This window comes from Lampris incognitus, chromosome 17 (assembly GCF_029633865.1).
Source record: "Lampris incognitus isolate fLamInc1 chromosome 17, fLamInc1.hap2, whole genome shotgun sequence".
Classification (NCBI taxonomy): Eukaryota; Metazoa; Chordata; class Actinopteri; order Lampriformes; family Lampridae; genus Lampris; species Lampris incognitus.
The window spans coordinates 15854934-15874839 of NC_079227.1; the positions used below are offsets into that span (position 1 = coordinate 15854934).

At 45.6% G+C, this 19906-nt stretch overlaps 1 protein-coding gene across 1 annotated transcript; it reads left to right on the forward strand.

Annotated features, from left to right (window-relative positions):
• Positions 1-15664: 15664 nt before the first annotated feature.
• Positions 15665-17654, forward strand: LOC130127928 (gastrin/cholecystokinin type B receptor). Its single transcript, XM_056297642.1, has one exon. It carries the CDS (start codon positions 15978-15980, stop codon positions 17286-17288), a length of 1311 nt encoding a protein of 436 aa, XP_056153617.1. The 5' UTR covers positions 15665-15977; the 3' UTR covers positions 17289-17654.
• Positions 17655-19906: the final 2252 nt, after the last annotated feature.

Here is a 19906-nt window from a genome sequence, read left to right on the forward strand (position 1 = left end):
TCCAGATTGTTATCAGCGCAAAGTTCAAAAGCCAGCATCTGTGATGGTAAGGGGGTGTGTTAGTGCCCATGGCATGGGTAACTTGCACATCTGTGAAGGCACCATTAATGCTGAAAGGTACATACAGATTTTGTAGCATCATATGCTGCCATCCAAGCGACGTCTTTTTCAGGGACGTCCCTGCTTATTTCAGCAAGACAATGCCAAGCCACATTCTGCACATGTTACAACAGCGTGGCTTCGTAGTAAAAGAGTGCGGGCACTGGACTGGCCTGCCTGCAGTCCAGACCCGTCTCCCATTGAAAATGTGTGGCGAATTATGAAGCGCAAAATACGACAACGGAGACCCCGGACTGTTGAGCAACTGAAGTCGTACATCAAGCAAGAATGGGAAAGAATTCTACCTACAAAGCTTCAACAATTAGTGTCCTCAGTTCCCAAACGCTTATTGAGTGTTGTTAAAAGGAAAGGTGATGTAACACAGTGGTAAACATGCCCCTGTCCCAGCTTTTTTGGAATGTGTTGCAGGCATCAAATTCAAAATGAGTGAATATTTGCAAAAAAACAATAAAGTTTATCAGTTTGAACATTAAATATCTTGTCTTTGTAGTGTATTCAATTGAATATAGGTCAAAAAGGATTTGCAAATCATTGTATTCTGTTTTTATTTACGTTTTACACATCGTCCCAACTTCATTGGAATTGGGGTTTGTAGCATCTCATCTGCTAGAGTCATACTACAAGAATGATCTCAAATGAATCAACGACACACATTGATAGAAACATTTTCAATCAATCAAAGTTCTTCATAACTGTTCAATACAGCCTACCATCTTCTTGAGTCACACTATGAGAATGACCTCAATCAAATCAATAACATGGATTGTGGATTTGGCATCAAAAAGGCAGCTTGGGGCGTCTGGGTGGCATAGCGGTCTGTTCTGTTGCCTACCAACACAGGGATTGGCGGTTCGAATTTCTGTGTTACCTCCGGCTTGGCCGGGCCTCCCTATGGACATAATTTGCCGTGTCTGCGGGTGGGGAGCCAGATGTGGGTATGTGTCCTGGTCACTGCACTAGTGCCTCCGCTAGTCGGTTGGGGCACCTGTTCGGGGGGCAGGGGTAACAGGGGGAATACCGTGGTCCTCCCATGCACTAGTCTACACTACAATACTACTACGAGTCTAGTCTAATCTCCACGCGCTAGTTTCCCCCTGGCAAAACTCCTCACTGTCAGGTGAAAAGATGTGGCTGGTGACTGACTTCACATGTGTCAGAGGAGGCATGTGGTAGTCTGCAGCCCTCTCCGGATCAGCAGAGGAGGTGGAGCAAAGATCGGGATGGCTCGGAAGAGATGGATAATTGGCCGGATACGAGTGGGTGGGGGAGGGGGGCAGCTCAAAGATGGTTTGAACCAATAGCAACAGTGGCTAGTATAAAGAATTTACATTTTCATATTTAGATAACGCTCTTATCCAGAGTTGCCTACAAAGCAGTGCGTTGGTATGAGACACTTTGACAGTAAATGACTGTTAAAGGTCCCATGAAACAGCATTTAGAGCAAGGCAGATTTCTGCAATTTTATGTATGTCCGAATGAACCCGAACATTGGGGTGGGGTTTTGTCGGGGGAGGGAGATTGATTTGACTGACAGCCTAGTTAATTAATTGGTATTTTTATAAGAATGACGATATGCTATTGGCTAGTTTCAATTTGATGGTAGAAGATTGTCCAATTCCTTGAAAATTCTTCTTAGTGTACACCTGTGTAATTTACGGTAGTCAAATGCTCTTGGGCATATACTGTGTGAGGAAAACATAGGGGCTAGGTGACCTTGGGGAAGTTCTGGAAGCCTGTACATGAGTGTTGGTGTGTTGCCTGACGGTGATTCATTAAAACCAACAAAAGCTAAATAAAGCCTCCATCGCAGTTATTTACATGGTGTTAGAAGTAAACAACGAGAGGAGTCATGGCTAAATTCAACCCCCCGACAAACTTTTCCTTCGATAAACCAGGCGAGTGGCCGGACTGGAAGCAGCGTTTTATGAGATTCAGAACCACCATTAAACTAGACAAAGAAGATGGCGCCGAGCAGGTAAGCAGCCTGATATAAGCTATGGGAAGCGAGTCAGAGAACATCTACCGATCATTTGCATTTACTGATGAGGGACACAGAAATGACTTTGATAGGGTGCTTGGGAAGTTCGATGAGTACTTTGTGCCGAGAAGGAATGTAATACACGATCGTGCATGTTTCCATCAGCGCGCGCAAAGACAGGGATTGAAAGCTGAGACTTTTATCAGGGCTTTGTATGAACTGTCGGAGCATTGCGACTTCGGCGCGAGCAGAAATAACAATATCCGCGACCGAATTGTTGTTGGAATACTCGACAAAGATGTCTCACGGAAGTTGCAGCTGATGAAGGACCTGATGCTAGCACTGACCATAGAGACGGCCAGGCAGTCTGAAGAGGTTGCTTCGCAAGTCAGCATGCAAGGAGAGGCAACTGGGGTGATACACGAAGTCATTCACAAGCGCAGCAAATACACCAAACGTGCAACAAGGTTGGACATTGGAGTAGAGTGTGTAGAAATAGGAAAGCAGTGAGTGAGGTTACAGAGCAAAGAGCAGCTACAGTCATACTTCCTATGGGCTGTCAGTAAAGCAGATGGGTCATCAGACCAATGGGCTGTCGAGTTGCTGGTGGGCTCCACACCAGTTGAATTCAAAATTGACACAGAAGATCATCCGTGAGGAGACCTTCCAGTCACTCATCCCCAAAAGACCACTGGAGCCTGCAGATATATCCAGCTTGCCGCTGGGCTATTCAGCTTGCCGCCTGGATAGCCCAAGTGGAAAGCTGCAGTGCATAGGACAGATCAAAGGAAAGACTCACCCACTCACAGCATATGTCATCTGCGGACGCATTGTAGACAGCTTACTCACAAGGCTGCTGTCTGTAAATATGAATCTAGTGAGGAGAGTAGATGAAACGGTGCGCAACAGAGGACACCTACAGGCACATGGTGAGCATGGGACATTAAAGACTGAACCTGTAAGAACACAGCTGATAGACAATGCTCAGCTGTATGCTGTACACACAGCACAGCGTGTACCTCTCCCAATGGTGAAAAAGGTAAAGGAGGAGTTCCTGAAGAGGGAGAGAAATGGCATCATTGAGAGGGTGACACAGCCCACCGACTGGTGTGCACCCATGGTGCCAGTCTTGAAGAAGTACACAGGTAAAGCCCGCATCTGTGTTGATCTCAAGGGGCTGAATGAGGCTGTGAAGAGAACAGTATATCCTGTCTACTTATTAGATAACAGCAAGACTAAGCAGGACCACAGTCTTTTCTTCCAGATACCGCTGCATCCAGACAGCTGTAGGCTCAAGACCTTCCTTACGCCACTTGGTAGATTTAACTTCAAGTGGCTACCGTTCGGAATTACGAGCGCACCCGAAATTGTCCAGAGGAAGATGATGGAGACCCTGCAAGGGCTGGAGGGCATTGAGGTATTCATAGATGACATTCTTGTCTATGGGGCCACACAGGAGGAACATGACAGTCGCCTGGAGAAGGTAATGCAGCGCATAGACACGGCTGGTTTGACGCTCAACAGTGAGAAGTGCTCCATCAGGAAGCGTCAGCTGCAGTTACTCGGGCATCTCATTGACCAGTCTGGGATCCGGCCTGACCCCTACAAAGTGGAAGCTATTCAGTAGCCTTCACCACCAGCAGACGTGCACAAGTTGAAAAGGATACTGGGAATGGTGAATTATCTCAGAAGATACATCTCCAACCTCTAAACAGTAGGACAACCACTGTATGAGTTCCTGAAAAACAAGAATGCATGGACATGGAGTCAGACACAACAAACAGCCTTTGAACACATCAAGGAGCTGTTGACAACTGCACCAGTACTCGCATACTATGACGTGAACAAGCCCACTGCTGTGGCAGTGGGCTTAGTTATGGATTGGGGGGTGTACTCCTTCAACTCCATGGGGAGCAGCGGAAACATGTGGCATATTGCTCCAGATGCCTCACAGAAGCAGAAACACACTATACCCAGATAGAAAAGGAATGTCTGGCTGGTGTGTGGGCATGCGATAAGTTTGACAGGTACCTCAATGGACTGGAGCAGTTTAAGCTTGTAACTGACCACAAGCCACGAGTGCCTCTCATTAACAGCTGCAGCCTGGACAACGTACCTTTACGACGTCAGCATCTTCTCATGAGGCACATGAGATTTAATCCAATAGCAGAGTATGCTCCAGGGAAATCTCTGACTGTCGCAGACACCCTGTCACGCAGTCCACTGGCTAGCATGTGCACAGAGACTGGCACACACAGTGAGGTGGCATGCTATGTGGCTAGTGTAGTGTGTGTGTGTGGGGGGGGGGCGGAAATCCCTGCATCTACAAGCAAAATAGATGAAATCAGAATGGCGACAACAGCTGATGCCGAACTGCTATCTGTCATGAAGCTCATAAAGACTGGATGGCTTGAACACTTGACCAGTGTGCCTATGGATGTGAGAGTACATCCAAGCGAAATCAGAGCTGCCAGAATACAATGGCCTTGTCCTCAGAGGAAGCAGGATCATCATATCAAGGCCAATGAGAGGTGAGATCCTTCAGAAAATCCATGAACGGCACCAGGGCCTAGTTAAATGTAGGGAGGGGAAGGAATCTCTCATCTCTGCACCACTTCTGGAGAGACCCTGGAAGAGAATTGCAACAGACCTCTGTGAGCACAAACACCACAGTTACCTGGTAATCTCAGATGATTACTCCAGGTTTACAGTGATACTGCACCTGCCCTCAACAATGAGCGCACAAGTTATCCAAAACCTGAAAACAGTCTTCGCCAGGTTTGGCAATCCAGATAAGGTGGTGAGTGTTAATGGACCCCAGTTTTCAAGTGTGGAGTTCCAGGAGCTCGCGAGGCAGCTTGACTTCAAGCACTGCATATCCAGCCCTCACCACCAACAGGGCAATGAGCATGCAGAGAGAGTCATACAGATGGCAAAGAAAATTCTCATGCAAGGAGATCCTGTGATGGCTCCAATGAGCTATAGGTCCACTCCCTGCTCAAACACAGATTACAGCCCAGCTGAGCTGTTAATGGGGAGGAAAATCAAAACCACACTCCCCACTTTGGAGAAAAATCTCCTACCAAAATTGCCCAGTAGAACAGATGTGAAAGAAAAGGATGGGAGGGAAAGTCTAAACAGGCTCACTACTTCAACCATCACCATGGAGCCAGGCCCTTACCTGCCCTGCGACCAGGAGATGTTTTAATCTCCAAGTTGGCCCATGAAAAGTCGTGATCTTTGCCAGTGGTGATCTCAAGTGAGAGCACCACCCTGAGATCCTTCGTCATCAGGACACAGCAAGGGGGCAGAGCTGAGGCGGAACCACCATCACCTCCAACCAGGGCCAGTTCCCCAGCCCATCCCAGCAGTGCCTGATGAGAACACAGGGACAGACATCCACTCTGACAGAGCCACCATGTTAGAGACTGTTCCTGTCAGTCAGAGTGTGGCTAGGACCCCCTTGAAAACGAGATGGGTCATCTCAAGGAGTTTATCATTCTAATAAAATGTTATCAAGTAAGTTAAGTGCAGATAGCAGAGGTAAAGAGAGAAAATGTTTTTCATTTCATAGGACCTTTAAGAGGACGTCAAAGATTATTTTGAGGATCAAACATGTGACTCTTCAATCACCTGATACTATCCTCACCAAGTCCAGTGAAGTAGAAATAAGGAGAAACTAAGAAATAAGGGGCAAATTCAGAGCCTAGTTCAGGAACTCGGACTCTTATCGGTATCGCCATCTGTTCTCCGGACGCCTCCCTGCTGTTTTGTCTCTTTGACATTCAGACTTGTTCCCCACCCCTATGTACTGCTGTGAGCTGTCTCTCTTTTAAGTGCAGGGCGGTTATCTCGCAGGGTTAGAGAGACCAACCTTCAGCTGGGTTCAAATTCCTCCCAATGGACACCATCTGGCCTGCCAGTGTGTTTTCCATCAATGTGCTGAATCTCTATCAGCAGAACTGGTACTCCTTTGTTTCTGACCTTTCGTCATACCTATGTGAAAAAAAACAAGTCTCCCTTCAATAATCAATTAATCTCCCTCTTACCTCTTCAGTGTACTGCTTCTATTCATTTGAGCTTAACCTTGTGAATGAAATAAAACATTCAAGAATATTTTTCTATAAGATCTTAATTCTTCTTTCTCTCTTTCTCACTGTCTATGTCTTTAATTTTCTCTTCAACCAGCCCTGATGCATTTCTGCGGCCAATTTTAACTTGCGCACATTCATTTGTTTCGATTACAGTTTGGTTAAATGGTGAGAGGTGATCTCTCCTCTCTGTGTTCTTGAATTCAACCAAACTCAGTTTTCAGTGATGCAGAAATACCAAAAATATTTTTTTCACCTATTTTTTGACAAGAATAACTGAAAAGAAACCTCTGAAAAGCCAACCTATTCATCTCTGCCACAGCAAGACACTGTCAGTGCCTTGAATAGAATGTAGGAAACAGTCTGAATTAGAAAGCGCCTGACAGAGCTTTATGGCTTCCAATGGTTTGACTGACTTTTTTCCCCCCTGTTGCAGTCAGGCTAATCAACAGGCCCCCCCACACCCCTGGACTAATCAACAGGTTCCCTGACCCCCCGGACTAATCATCAGGTCCCCTGCCTCCCAGCTCCCTACTGACAGACTTACTTTTTGCTGTTTTTATTTTTTCTAGATCTGTTATGTGTGTGTGTGTGTGTGTGTGTGTGTGTGTGTGTGTACGATATATATATATATAGATAGATAGATAGATAGATAGATAGATAGATAGATAGATAGATAGATAGATAGATAGATAGATAGATAGATAGATAGATAGATAGATGGAGAGATAGATGGAGAGATAATATGAGCATGTGCTTTTCTATACATATTTTTTCATATACTTATTTTACCTTATCCTTATTTTATCTTATTCTATTCCCTGTACCAACAACACCAAGCTAAATTCCCAGTGTAAGTAATGCAGTAACGTAGAACTCAGGAAAATAAAATCTGTTGGGTGTACACTGGAGTGGCATTTCAGAACTGCGGGGCTCAGTCTGGACATCCGCCACCATCAAAAGGCCTAGTCCATTGCGCTAAAAGAGGTGCGGTCACTATTCTACTCCAATCTCATAAATAAAAATCATGGAAACCCCAAACGCCTGTTTTCCACAATAAACCACCTTCTTAAGACTCAATCTCACTTTCCCATTGACTCCACTGCGAAGCAGTGCAATAACTTCATGGACTTTTTCAAAAAACAAAAATCAGCAACATCAGGTCCTTCATCTCCAGCAGCACTAACCTGTTCCTTCCCATCCACGACCCTCTGCCACCCCCCTCTCCCAAAACCACTGTAATCATCCCCATTCTAAAAAAAAAACAAAACCAAAAAAACAAAACAAAAAACCTGGACCCAAAAAGTGTGGCCGACTACAGGCCTATCTCCAACCTCCCCTTCCTATCCAAGGCCCTGAAAAAGAAAAAAACATTCCTGCTCTGCTACAGGATCACCTAAACTTCAACAACCTCTTTGAACATTTCCAGTCTGATTTCAGGCCTGCTCACAACTCAACTCAATTCCAGGGGGCAGGGGACCTGCTCACAGCACTATGACAGCCCTCCTCAGGGTCACCAACGACCTTCTGCTGGCGGCTGATAATGGCTGCCCCTCCATTCTGAACCTCAGCTCAGCATTTGACAACACAGAGCATTACATCCTTCTCAAATGCCTCTTGGATTCCATCAGGCTAACCGAACTAGCCCTCAGCTGGTTCAGCTCATATCTAACCAACAGGATGGAGTTCATCTCCCTAGGGGCATCAAAGTCCCGGACCCACACTGTTTCCTGCGGTGTCCCACACAGATCCATCCTTGGCCCCATCCCATTCCTCCTCTACATGCTTCCCCTCGGACATGTCATCAGCCAGAATGGAATATCATTCCATTGCTACACTGATGACACACAACTGTACATCAAAACTGCCCCAAATCCCTCTGCTGCCCTCACATGGCTCCACAGCAGCAAAACTGAGGCCCTTCTTATTGGCACCCCTCACCAAGTTAAAGTTTCTTCCGCAACCCCACTCACCATTGCTGTCCAAACCATCTCCCTCTCCTCCTCAGTCACCAACCTCTGCATCAAGTTTGACCCCTCCTAAGCCTTTGATATCCACATTAAACATCTCTGCAAGACCTCATTCTACCACCTTAAAAACATCTCTAAACTCTGTCCCCCCCATATTCCTCACTGATGCAGAGAAGCTCATCCACATATTTGTCTCCTCAAGGTTGGACTAATGCAAAGCACTCTTTATCGGGTTTCCTGGCAGGAGCCTCCAGAAGCTCCAGTACATTCACAGCAGTGGTGCCAGGATCCTGATGAGAGTACAGAAACACCATATCACGCCCATCCTTGCTTTTCCGCACTGGTATCTCTGCACTGTCTCCCCTTCTGCCACAGAATTAACTTCAAAACCATCCTATTAACCTTCAAATGTATCCATGGCAACGCACCTCCATACCTCAAAGAACTGCCCACCCTCCACAATCTCCCACCCCCCCGCAATCTCCGGTCTGGCAACAGCTTGCTCCATCACACACCCAGGATGAATCTTTGCTCACTGGAAGACCAGGCGTTTTGCTCTGCTGCCCCCCCCCCCCCATCTCTGGAATGCCCTCCTGGACCCCCTAAGGGTTCCCCAGACTGTGGCCTCCTATAAAACAGGTCTAAGACACTTTTAATCAGACAAGCTTTTAATTTAATGTATTTTTATTGTTGCCTGTTTTTATTGTTTTAATGCACTATCAAGCACTGATGATGAAAGGTGCAATACAAATAAACTGTATTATCATTATTATTATTATTATTATTAACCCACTCAAGCAAATCAGTCTTTTGATAAAAGTTTTCAAGTGTTTCTGATGTGTCAGCTTGCTTTTCTGAATTCAGACGATCTAGCTTTAGCTCTGTTGAAGTGCTAACTTTCTGTTTTACAATGTCATTGTTAAATGTCCAGACAGGATATTATGTAAAAAACATGTAAAGTTAGCAACTTAACAAGAAATGTGCAGTCACTACCAGGCTTACTTCCAATTGGAAACTTAAAACAATGAATCATTATTTTTACAACAAAGACACACAACATTGTGCTTCACATCGGTACACTATTTGTGTCCTTGTTGCTGTTAAACAGAGCAGTCGTACGTACACTTGAGGAAGAACAATGCTTTCATCACTTACTGCCAAGAGCGCGGTATACCAAGATCCGTTACAACAAAGAATTCCGACACTGAGGAAAAGGATTTTAAAAAACTGTAAGCCTTAACAATCTTCATTTTATATTGCTACAAGCATGTTTACATTTAATCAGTGTTTGTAATGAAAAACTAAGTGAGGGGAGATTTTAATGTGGAACCGAAGGCTATCAAATCAGTCTGTGTAGCTGTGGGATAAAAATAACAGATCTAATCTACAGAAACAGATTAAAATTTAAACAGCAATATGCTGCTGGTGTCACTGCACCTCAAATTATTTACAACCTCGCAGCATGTCAGGCCTGGAAGTGTTTTACAGCATCTTTGGTTATTTTAGCCACAACTCTACCTTATGAATCTGAAGCTTTAAATACTCATGATGAAGCTCAAGCCTCGGTGGGAGGATTTTTTTTTCTTCTTTTTTTTTTTTTTTTATGCTTGGCAATGTCAAATCTAGTTTAAGTGACAATAAACATGTGTTAAATCATTTGGCTTCATTCTTTTCTTCTTGACCACACTGTTGTGAGTGATTCAATGATTAAGGTATAGACATCTAGTTAATAGTGCTTAATGTGTATATTGTGAATAAGTTGTATCTAAAAACTTCTGCTGATCCAGTTGTGTAACAGTGATATCAAATGACTGGCAGTGCAGAGCTGATTTTCAAATGCACTTGAAAAACCAGCCTCATTTTCCGAGGGCAATCTACCAGAACTCAATGTGGTGCCGATTATCATGCAAATTGAAATGCAAAAACGGAACATAAAACAGTTTTGCAAGCGTTTCAGACTGCATGCTGATTCATTTCACAGGGGTGGCAGAAATACTAGATTTACTTGCATTTTCACTCCTCAGTCCAACCCCCCACTTGTGCACACAGTAGCAACACCTTCTCATCTCATGTCTCTCTATTTCTTGCCTGCTGAAAGAAACCCATACATGTAAACAGAGTGGAATGAAGAAATCATACAGATGGTTTGAGTGGTAACTTACCTCATTTATCCTTGAACAGATGGCCCTGCCCTTTGGGTAGCCCATTGGCATGCAAGACATCAGAAGAAAATAACTCAATTAACATCAATTTCACTCTGTTTCTTGTGCTCCAGTTGGTAGACCGTATATTTATATTCTGTCGCGCAATGTACAAGGAGATTTTGTGCATGGCAGCACAAACGCTCTAATTGGGAACTGGACAAACAAGGGTTGGCGAAGCCTTCTCCCTCTGGTAGGGTGACTAAGGTCAGGGCATGTTGTTTGGATGACATAATTTGTTTTCTTATGGTACAAACTGGTGTGTGTGTGTGTGTGTGTGTGTGTGTGTGTGTGTGTGTGTGTGTGTGTGTGTGTGTGTGTGTGTGTGTGTGTTTGTTTCAGTGGAGTACATGTGTGGTGTGGCTGCACAAGGTCGATGCCCATTCACTCCACTACAAGAATTCAATGAACCTTTAAAATGTATCACATAGCTGATATTAGAGATCTCTGTATCAACCAATAAATGTGGTAACCTGGCGAGATACTGAAACATTCTATTCTATTCTAGTTTTGTCTTGTTTTTAATGGAGATACTCCCTTCATTAAAGCACGTATTATAGTCACGATTAATATTTTTTATACATTAGTTTTGAGTCATGGCACGGTGGCGCAGTGGTTAGCGCAGTCGCCTCACGGCAAGAAGGTCCTGGGTTCGAGCCCCGGAGTTGTCCAACCTCGGGAGTCATCCCAGGTCGTCCTCTGTGTGGCGTTTGCATGTTCTCCCCATGTCTGCGTTGGTTTTCTCCGAGTGCTCTGGTTTCCTCCCACAGCCCAAAGACATGTAGGTCAGGTGAATCAGCCATACTAAATTGTCCCTAGGTGTGTGTGTGTGTGTGTGTGTGTGTGTGTGTGTGTGTGTGTGTGTGTGTGTGTGTGTGTGTGTGTGTGTGTGTGTGTGTGTGTGTGTGTGTGTGTGTGTGTCAGCACAGTGATGGCCTGGCAGCCTGTCCAGGGTGTCTCCCAGCTTGCCACCCAATGATTGCTGGGATAGGCTCCAGCATCCCTGAGAGCAGGATAAGCAGTTTGGATAATGAATGAATGAATGAATAGTTTTGAATATACAAATGAACAGCAGGACTTTTGTTGAAGATCTTTGTATCTTCTAGATCAGTGGTTCTTAACCTTTTTGGGGTCCTGGACCCCCTGCGTATTTTTGATCTACCCTGAGGACCCCTCCACCTGATCTTGGGGGAGGGAGGTTGCAATTTGATAGAAACAGTAGAAACTGCATTTTAAATTGCATTATAGCATTTATTCACTCTTTGGGGCAAAAATAAGAGCTTTCAGTTGTAACTTAGATATAGTTAACAAAACAGAATTCTTCTGCAGTAACTTTCAGATATATGTAACAAAACAGAATATGTATTCAGTAACTTTCAGATATATGTAACAACAGAATTTTTATGCAGTAACTTTTAACAATGCAAACGGGAGCGAGATCTCTTAAAATACAATAAATTACACTTGTGAAACAGATGTAATTAGAGAAAAAAGTCCTGTTACCCTTTATAGTTTAGGTAGATAAAGGTCTCAGTCACATTTGAGTAAAATAATCCTATTTCTATAAATGTCATTGGATCTTTTTTTAAAGATATTTTATTTTCACGGACCCCTTACAATTACACCACGGACCACTAGGGGTCCGCGGACCCCCGGTTGAGAAACACTGTTCTAGATCCCATCGTGAAAGACAATGTGCTTTCACTTTTACAAACAAATCTGTGGTAAGCAAACTATCTAGAGCTTAGTGCGTATCTGTTTCACTGTCACATACTGTTACTTGTTTTGAAAGCGAGTTGTGGTCTGACTGCAGAGTGATAGGCAGTTTGTTTTTTGGGGGGGGGGGGTTTCCCCCTTTTCTCCCCAATTGCATCCGGCCAATTACCCCACTCTTTCGAGCCATCCCGGTTGCTGCTCCACCCCCCTCTGCCGATCCGGGGAGGGCTGCAAACTACCACATGCCTCCTCCGATACATGTGGAGTCGCCAGCCATTTAGTTTCACTTGACAGTGAAGAGTTTCACCAGGGGGACGTAGCACATGGGAGGACCACGCTATTCCCCCCAGTTCCCCCTCCCCCCTGAACAGGTGCCCCGACCGACCAGAGGAAGTGCTAGTGCAGCGACCAGGACACATACCCACATCCGGCTTCCCACCCGCAGACACGGCCAATTGTGTCTGTAGGGACACCCAACCAAGCCAGAGGTAACACAGGGATTCGAACCGGCGATCCCCGTGTTGGTAGGCAACGGAATAGACCGCTACGCCACCCGGACACCCCGATAGGCAAGTTTTAATCCATTACATTTGAAAAAGGTATTTAGAAACGTGTGTATTTTGTTATCTTTATTTGGCTGGAATGAAAAAGATGTATGTATAAACTGTATCAAGATATAGGACATCCTAAAAAGCAGGAGTTAGGGAATGCTCCTCCTGATGAGTAGTGATACCATAACCTGGACCTGGTCTATTCCTCCATTTGTGCAAGGCATGGCTTGTTGCAGTGCACAAAATGCCAGACTAGCCAATCCAGATGTTGCCAATTCCTGTAACAGACACAAGCATTCACCCACAATTGCTATCAATATGTTTTGGCCATTCCCCAAAGCTAGCTAGCTAGCCTCCTCACCTCTCTTTGTCGAATTTCTGTTGAAGCTAATGCACCTGCTACTATGCAGCATGTCCCGGCAAGATGCCTGATTCTTTCTAAGTGTTAATGCTCACCTCCTAGATGGATAAGGGAGATCTTACTATGTACTGAACACGATTAAAAAATGACTATTCCTTCCAAAATCGAAGCTATGTGGAAACCCTATCTTGGTTGTTTGGAAAGTTTATTGACCCCCCCCTTCTTTGAGGGGGGTGTAGTGGTGGTTAGAGAGATAAAAAAAAATTATTCCGATCCATGCTTACATTGTTTTATTGCAAAACACTTCTTGCTGCATGCTACATGAAGTATTTTCTATTTTGAGGTATTCTGAATTCACTGTCACCGACATGGTTATCTGTGACATAAAAGGCCTTGTCCTTACGAACATGGCATGCTCAGATGCATCTAGATTGCTACGGGCCATCACACCCCACAGGGCAGTGTGCTTGAAACAACCCTTTTGAACTACCTATAACAGAAGGGAAACTATGCAAGTAATACAACAAGCAATATCTCAAGCTGGTCAGAAATGGGACAGAAACATATGCGATAAAGAAAGGAAAGCTTCTGGCTTGACGGAGGCATCATCTGAATACAGACAGCAGGAGAACATTGCACCTATGACCTGAACACAGTTGTTTCCAATCTTGCCGGATTGAAATGAGTAATCCTGACTGAGGACCACATCTACAGATATGGGACTCACTTTATATCAAAACCCCAGTATTTTTGTGACCTAAGCCCTGTTTTCCCATTATTAGGAGTCAGACCGAGCGGCTTTGTGTCTGTTCATGTTTGTGTCTCACTTCAAGTAATGTGAAAACTGACAAATTTCAGCATTACCGTGTGCAAGTCTGAACATAATAGCTCATTTATAGAAGATCGGCTGAAAACCAATCCAACTGATTCGAGTTACCTGAATATTTCCAACACACCGGTGGTTTGCCATTCATTTTATAGGGTTTGATGAGCTAACGTAGCATTTGGAACAGCATCCAAAGTCAAGTGCTTTGGTACCATCTCTGACCATGGCGAAGGGAGAAGGAACTGCATAAACTGATAAAACCATGGAGTGATTAATCTAGCACAATGTCTCCTTTAACTCTGAGTCAAAAGGTCACATCCATCCACTCCGTCCACCGCTGACAGCAAACTGAAAGGTGATGGGAATGTTAGCCTGCGGCAGGGATGCTATTAATCTGCTGTTCCTCACACTTCAGTCCCTGTGGTCACAGGGGTTGAAGTAATAGCCAGAGCCAGCCGTTCGTTATTATATAACTTTCTTAGGCTACGGCTACTGTTGCTAAGGCGTGAGCACGCGGGGCATGAGCTCCTCGCACACATGCGGCTGCTGCTGCATGCTCACAGATTGGCCTGACAGCGGCGAGAACAGCCGAGTGTATGGCTTGGATACTGGCGCTGTCAGAGGCCTCACATTCACCCTGGCTGCAGATTAAACAATCCAGCAGCAACTCTCTGCCCTGACAGACTCAGAGGGCCAGCCTAATGGGGACACTGGCCTCATTTTGTGCACTGCTTCAGGGAAAAGGAACAAACTACTGGGAGAAAAGGAAAAAAAAAGATTTTCACCGGAAAAGACCCAAGAATGCAATTACTGTCCTCTCGGTTGAGACTTGGACCGACTGTGATAAACATGTCGCTTTGTAATGTCTTTGTTGTAAGCCATGTCCTGTCAAATATTGGGGATATCATTAAAGCAGAGACTAAGTTAAATTAAGTTGAACTGAAGAACATCATGAAAGGGAGATATTTAATAGATGTGAATCTTCCACCTTGGCCGATATTAGGAATTCAGTATGTGATCTCAAGCAAAAATAGAATATCAATTTAGATGAAATTGTGTTTTATTCATTGTAAAGATTGTGCTACACTGTCGTCTAAATGACTCAGTCCATAGTTTGTGAAGCAGAAAATTGAGCAAGGCATTTTGAAACTCACAGACATGCATCATATGGGTGACTTTGCAAAGCTGGTTAGTTGGCTGCAATAGCCCCTATGAAATCCTATCAGTTAGTAAGTTTTCATTATATTACTTTAGTTATCATTTTCAATTCACTTCAGTCATTTGTAGAAGGGCTGGCAAGGAAATCTGAAAGGCTTCATTTCATGTGGATCCATCATTCAGGACAGCAAAAAGACAAGATAGTCCTATTCCTAAACAAGTTACGTAAGCAAAACGTCTTCATGTTGAACAGATAGCTTCGATTTCTAACCCCGGGCCCATGCAGGGTCCTGCATGCTCAAGTGAAGCAATCAGGTGTATTTTGCATAGTAATTTCAAACTGAAAGGTTTCAAATTACATTTATGAAATCGATAAAAACAGAATCGCCTTAAAGCAAAGCATCCCCAACAACTGATGCCACAGATAGATAAATGCCATGAAAGTCGATTGTGCCGTGTTCGTGCAGGAAAACCTCAGATAAAGAGGGCCGTTTTCTTTTCTTTTATCCATCCCGTGGCTACTCCGGTCTGCAGAGCGCACTGCATTGCATGTACCGAGCGCGCTATATATAAAGTTGGACTGATTGATTGGCATGACTCCACCTTCGTGTGCGACGCGGTGGGAGTTAGTACACGTTCCTCGAACACAGGACAGCGTCCGTCTGAGGTGCGAGACTTCACAACGGGGGGAGCAGGCTACTCGTTCACTGGGTGTGAACTGTGCGCCGTCGGCGACCCGCGGACTTGCGCCCAAATGAACGACGACCTCCCCGAATGTTCTTTTCCGCGCCGATATCCCCGGTGACCAAAACATTTGGACCAACATTTCGTCTCGGACGTGCAAGGACCTCAGCGGGGCGTCCGTCTTCCGAATGACAGCCGACGCGCGGCACCAGTCGCGGATCGCCTGCGCCGCGCGGTACCAGTCGCGGATCGCCTGCGCCGCGCGGCACCACCACCCGCGCGCCTTTCGGTGTATGGACGCGATGTGACAGGGAGCGGGCGATGAATCGGACGGACTTCCACGCGCAATTCGGACATTTCTTATCGTCAAATTACTCGCTTTGGGAACCCCGCCACGATGACCAGCGCAACTGGAGTTTATTCAACACCAGCCCGTTCGCGGTGGACGTGTTATTTTCGGGACACGAGCCGGGCACCATCGCGCTGGTGGTGATGTACGCGCTCTCCTTCACCACGGGGCTCGGCGGGAACATTATGGCGCTCCTGGTCCTCACCCGAAAAAGGAACCGGTTGTCCGGGGCGTCGGCGACCCGCCGGCTGCTGGTCAACCTGGCAGTGTGCGACATGATGGTGGTGTGTGTGTGCATGCCTGTCAACCTGGGGCATCAGGTGTACAACGCCTGGGTGTTTGGAGACTTCCTGTGCCGCGCCGTGCCGTTTGTCCAGGCAGTCTCCGTTTCCGCCAGCGTGCTTAGCCTCGCTGTGATCAGCCTGAACCGGTATTACAGCGTGCACAACCCACTCCACGCCAGGTCCTTCTTCACGGGACGGCGAATATTGTGCATGATAATCGTGGTGTGGGCCATTTCGTCGGGGCTGTGCCTCCCCCTCATATTCATGAACACCACCCGGACTCTATCTCTGCTGGACGGGGCGCACACGGTCACCGTGTGCGTGGAGGGCTGGAGCAAAGTCAAACTGCGACAAGGGTACAACTTCCTGCTCTTCTGCTGCCTCTACTGTTTCCCCGTGTTGTTTAACTTAGTGATCTGCATGCTGACCGGGCGGAAGCTGTGGGGGACGGATGACAAACTGAGGGAGTCGAACAAATTCGGCATCGCGCAAGTCGTTTCCCGGGTGAGAGTGCGTAAAAGGATAGCCAAGATGGTGCTGGCACTGGTGATGCTTTTCACCCTGTCCTGGCTGCCTCTTTACGCAGTGGACATCTGGATCGATTTCAACATGCCAGACTCGCTGGAGAGAGAGGACGGGGACGAAGCAAACCACGTCCAGCACGAGTGGATCTTGCAGGGGAGACCTTTCGCGCAGTGGCTGGGTCTGACCAACTCGGCGCTCAACCCGCTCTGCTACTGTTTCGTGGGGAACCTCTACAGGTCCGCCAAACGATTCCGGAAAAGCTACCGACAGAAACTGTCGTCCGTGTTCAGTCTGTCCCTGCAACAGGGTTCTCTGGACAGCTCCACGTCCAAATCAATAACTTGCGGACGCGCGCAATCGGCGAAGCAAGCCGGTGACGCGCACGCCCCCGGGGTCACGGATGCTGGAGGCAGCAGGCTGATGAAGAGCAAAAGCCTCTCGACCGTCACCGTGTGTGAGACTGTGTTCGACTGACGGACGGAATGGGCCTACAAATGCCCCGGCACACCCTCCAAAGTTGCCAGGAAAATGAGATTTTTCACTGTATAGGTAACATGTTTAGATATTTTGTGGAACAAACTCGTTGTTCTCTTTTCTTCCTGAATGTAAGTAAGGAACCTGTTGGCACATCTCTAGTGTGAAACCAAAAAGACGACATCAAAGTGTTGTGAACATGTGGTCCTTTATTATGCTGGGTATTACAGTGAGAATTTGTTACCAGTTTGGTTTGAGTGTTTGGCTGCTATTTAATGTTGCAATATTTCGAGATGCACTGGAGTATTCTGCGCATGAATCTGTTTGAATAACAGTTTGATTAAAACTATAATATAAATGATGTTAACAACCTCTTCGTGTGACGTACATGTTATTTTATTTGACGCTTGCTCAGCTCAAGTCTTCACTGAGGAGCAAAGGGATTTTATTCGCCCTACCTTGGTTTTTCATTTCAGAAAGCAGTCAAGTCATACACGAAACAACTCTTAATTCATTCAGGTTCCTGATGGGATTGATTCAAAATAAGGGGGAGGGGGGGGGCAACGCTGTCACCCATGAATAGCATCCCGGCATATTGTCTAGTCTGACAGCCAGTCTCTCACGAGCAGCGGAGCCTTTTGGCTGTGATGCCTACATCTTTGTTGGACGGACTCCCCCATCTACGGTTTAGGAGATTAGGAGTGATGAATTACCTTCTGGAAAGGTTAATCAAAAGACATGCTGTTCTCCTGTATCAGCTAACCAACGCTTTCATGGCTCAGAATCTGACAAAGCTTTGGCATGCAATAAAACTTTGACCTTGTGCAGTGTACAGTATCAGACTGATAAAACACACACACACACACACACACACACACACACACACACACACACACACACACACACACACACACACACACACACACACACACACACACACACGTACATATGCACATATACAAGTGCTTTGAGTGGTCGGTAGACTAGAAAAGCTCTATACAAATACAATCCATTTACCATTTACACACACGCACACACTCCTTTTTCTGTACTTGTGAGGACCCCCCCTATTGAATACATCAAGCCCCTACACCTAACATTTAACTAATCTTGATTCCAACCTTAAACCCTAAACCCAAACCCTAAAATAAAATAAGATAAAATAAAATAGCCTCTTAATGAAGTGAGGAATGGATAAAATGCCCTCACTTTGCAAAAAATGTCCTCACTGTCATGGTTAAAAACCTTAATTGGTCCTTACAAGTATAGCTGAACACACACACACACACACACACACACACACACACACACACACACACACACACACACACTGTATGCCCATGGAGAGCTGCAGCACAGAAAATGTAAAATCAACCAGCGAATAAAAATAACCTCGGTATTTGAGCAGAAATCCAAAAACACCATTGCTTCACATGCCCGACACTTTAAATTCTCAACTTCTGAGCAGCCCCCCCAGTCTCTGTTCATGCTTTACCATCCTCCACGTGGCGTGTGTGTTTCACTGTGAACGGGGACCCACAAATAGATTTCCTTCCTTCTACCTGAGGCCCTCCCTCACATTTCATGAAGATCCTCCCCGGCTCACATCAAAACCACACGGCAAGAGACGTAACAGGCTTTATCGTGTCAATTTCTATTCACCCACTGAGAAATACCAGAGCCACAGGACAAAAGCACTGTAGTCGAGGCACCAACAATGGCTGGCTAAGAGTCACTGCATGTTTGTGTTTGTTTTTGCTTGTTTTGGTGGAATTTTCTGAGCAAAGGGGAGAAGGGAGGGAGGGGTGCTGCTTCACTCATGCCACAGGCTTCTTTCTGTCTCCAACGCTGCAGGGCCTCAAATTAGATAATTAAAGCCTAATTGGTTTGGAAAGCAACATGAGGGTAGAGCTTAAATTAATGAAGTCTTCAAGGCTCCTCAGACAGCATCTAGAGCCTCAGTCCAAGCATGCTGCAAAACCAGCAGCTTGTCCACTGAAGATAACTGATGCGTCCTCAAATTAATTATATTTGCACGGGATATGATGGATATGCTCCTGAGTTGTACTGCGGAGTTTCTAGCTTTATGGACTGTCAGTCGTGTCAAACAGTAAATGAGGAGGTTGGTTTCCTGAAGTCATTAGATCAATGGTCCATTCAGGTCATTAAGTCTATTAAGAGGAATGAGTAAGTAGTTTGTCAGTGAGGCTGCTGATTGAAAAGCAATCCTCAGTTGAATGGTCCAGTGGTTTGGGCTCTTTCTGAAACTGGAACGGTGCTCATTTACCAGGTCGCTATATGAAGGATTGAATCATTTCAGGGTTATTTCATTGGTTCTGTCTGTATTTTTCAGCATTACCCTGTCACCGTGGTGGTTCCAAGGGGAAAAAAGGCCTTGCCACCCCACTTGCCACCCTATTTGTAGGCAGTTAATTATTAAAAAAATAATTTGGCGTTGAAAGTTCATGATATTTCTCTGTAGTTGGTGTAAACTTCTTTACTCTACCGTATATGTGGGTACTCAAAAGAGCCACTCGTATCTATGGCTCTGTTAGCGACAGGCGTTGGTAAACATCGGAACACAAGAGCCATGGACATCAATAGCTCTGACAAAAACT

Coding starts and splice junctions, on each gene's coding strand:
- LOC130127928 (XM_056297642.1), top strand. CDS start 15,978: ATGAATCGGACGGACTTCCACGCGCAATTCGGACATTTCTTATCGTCA.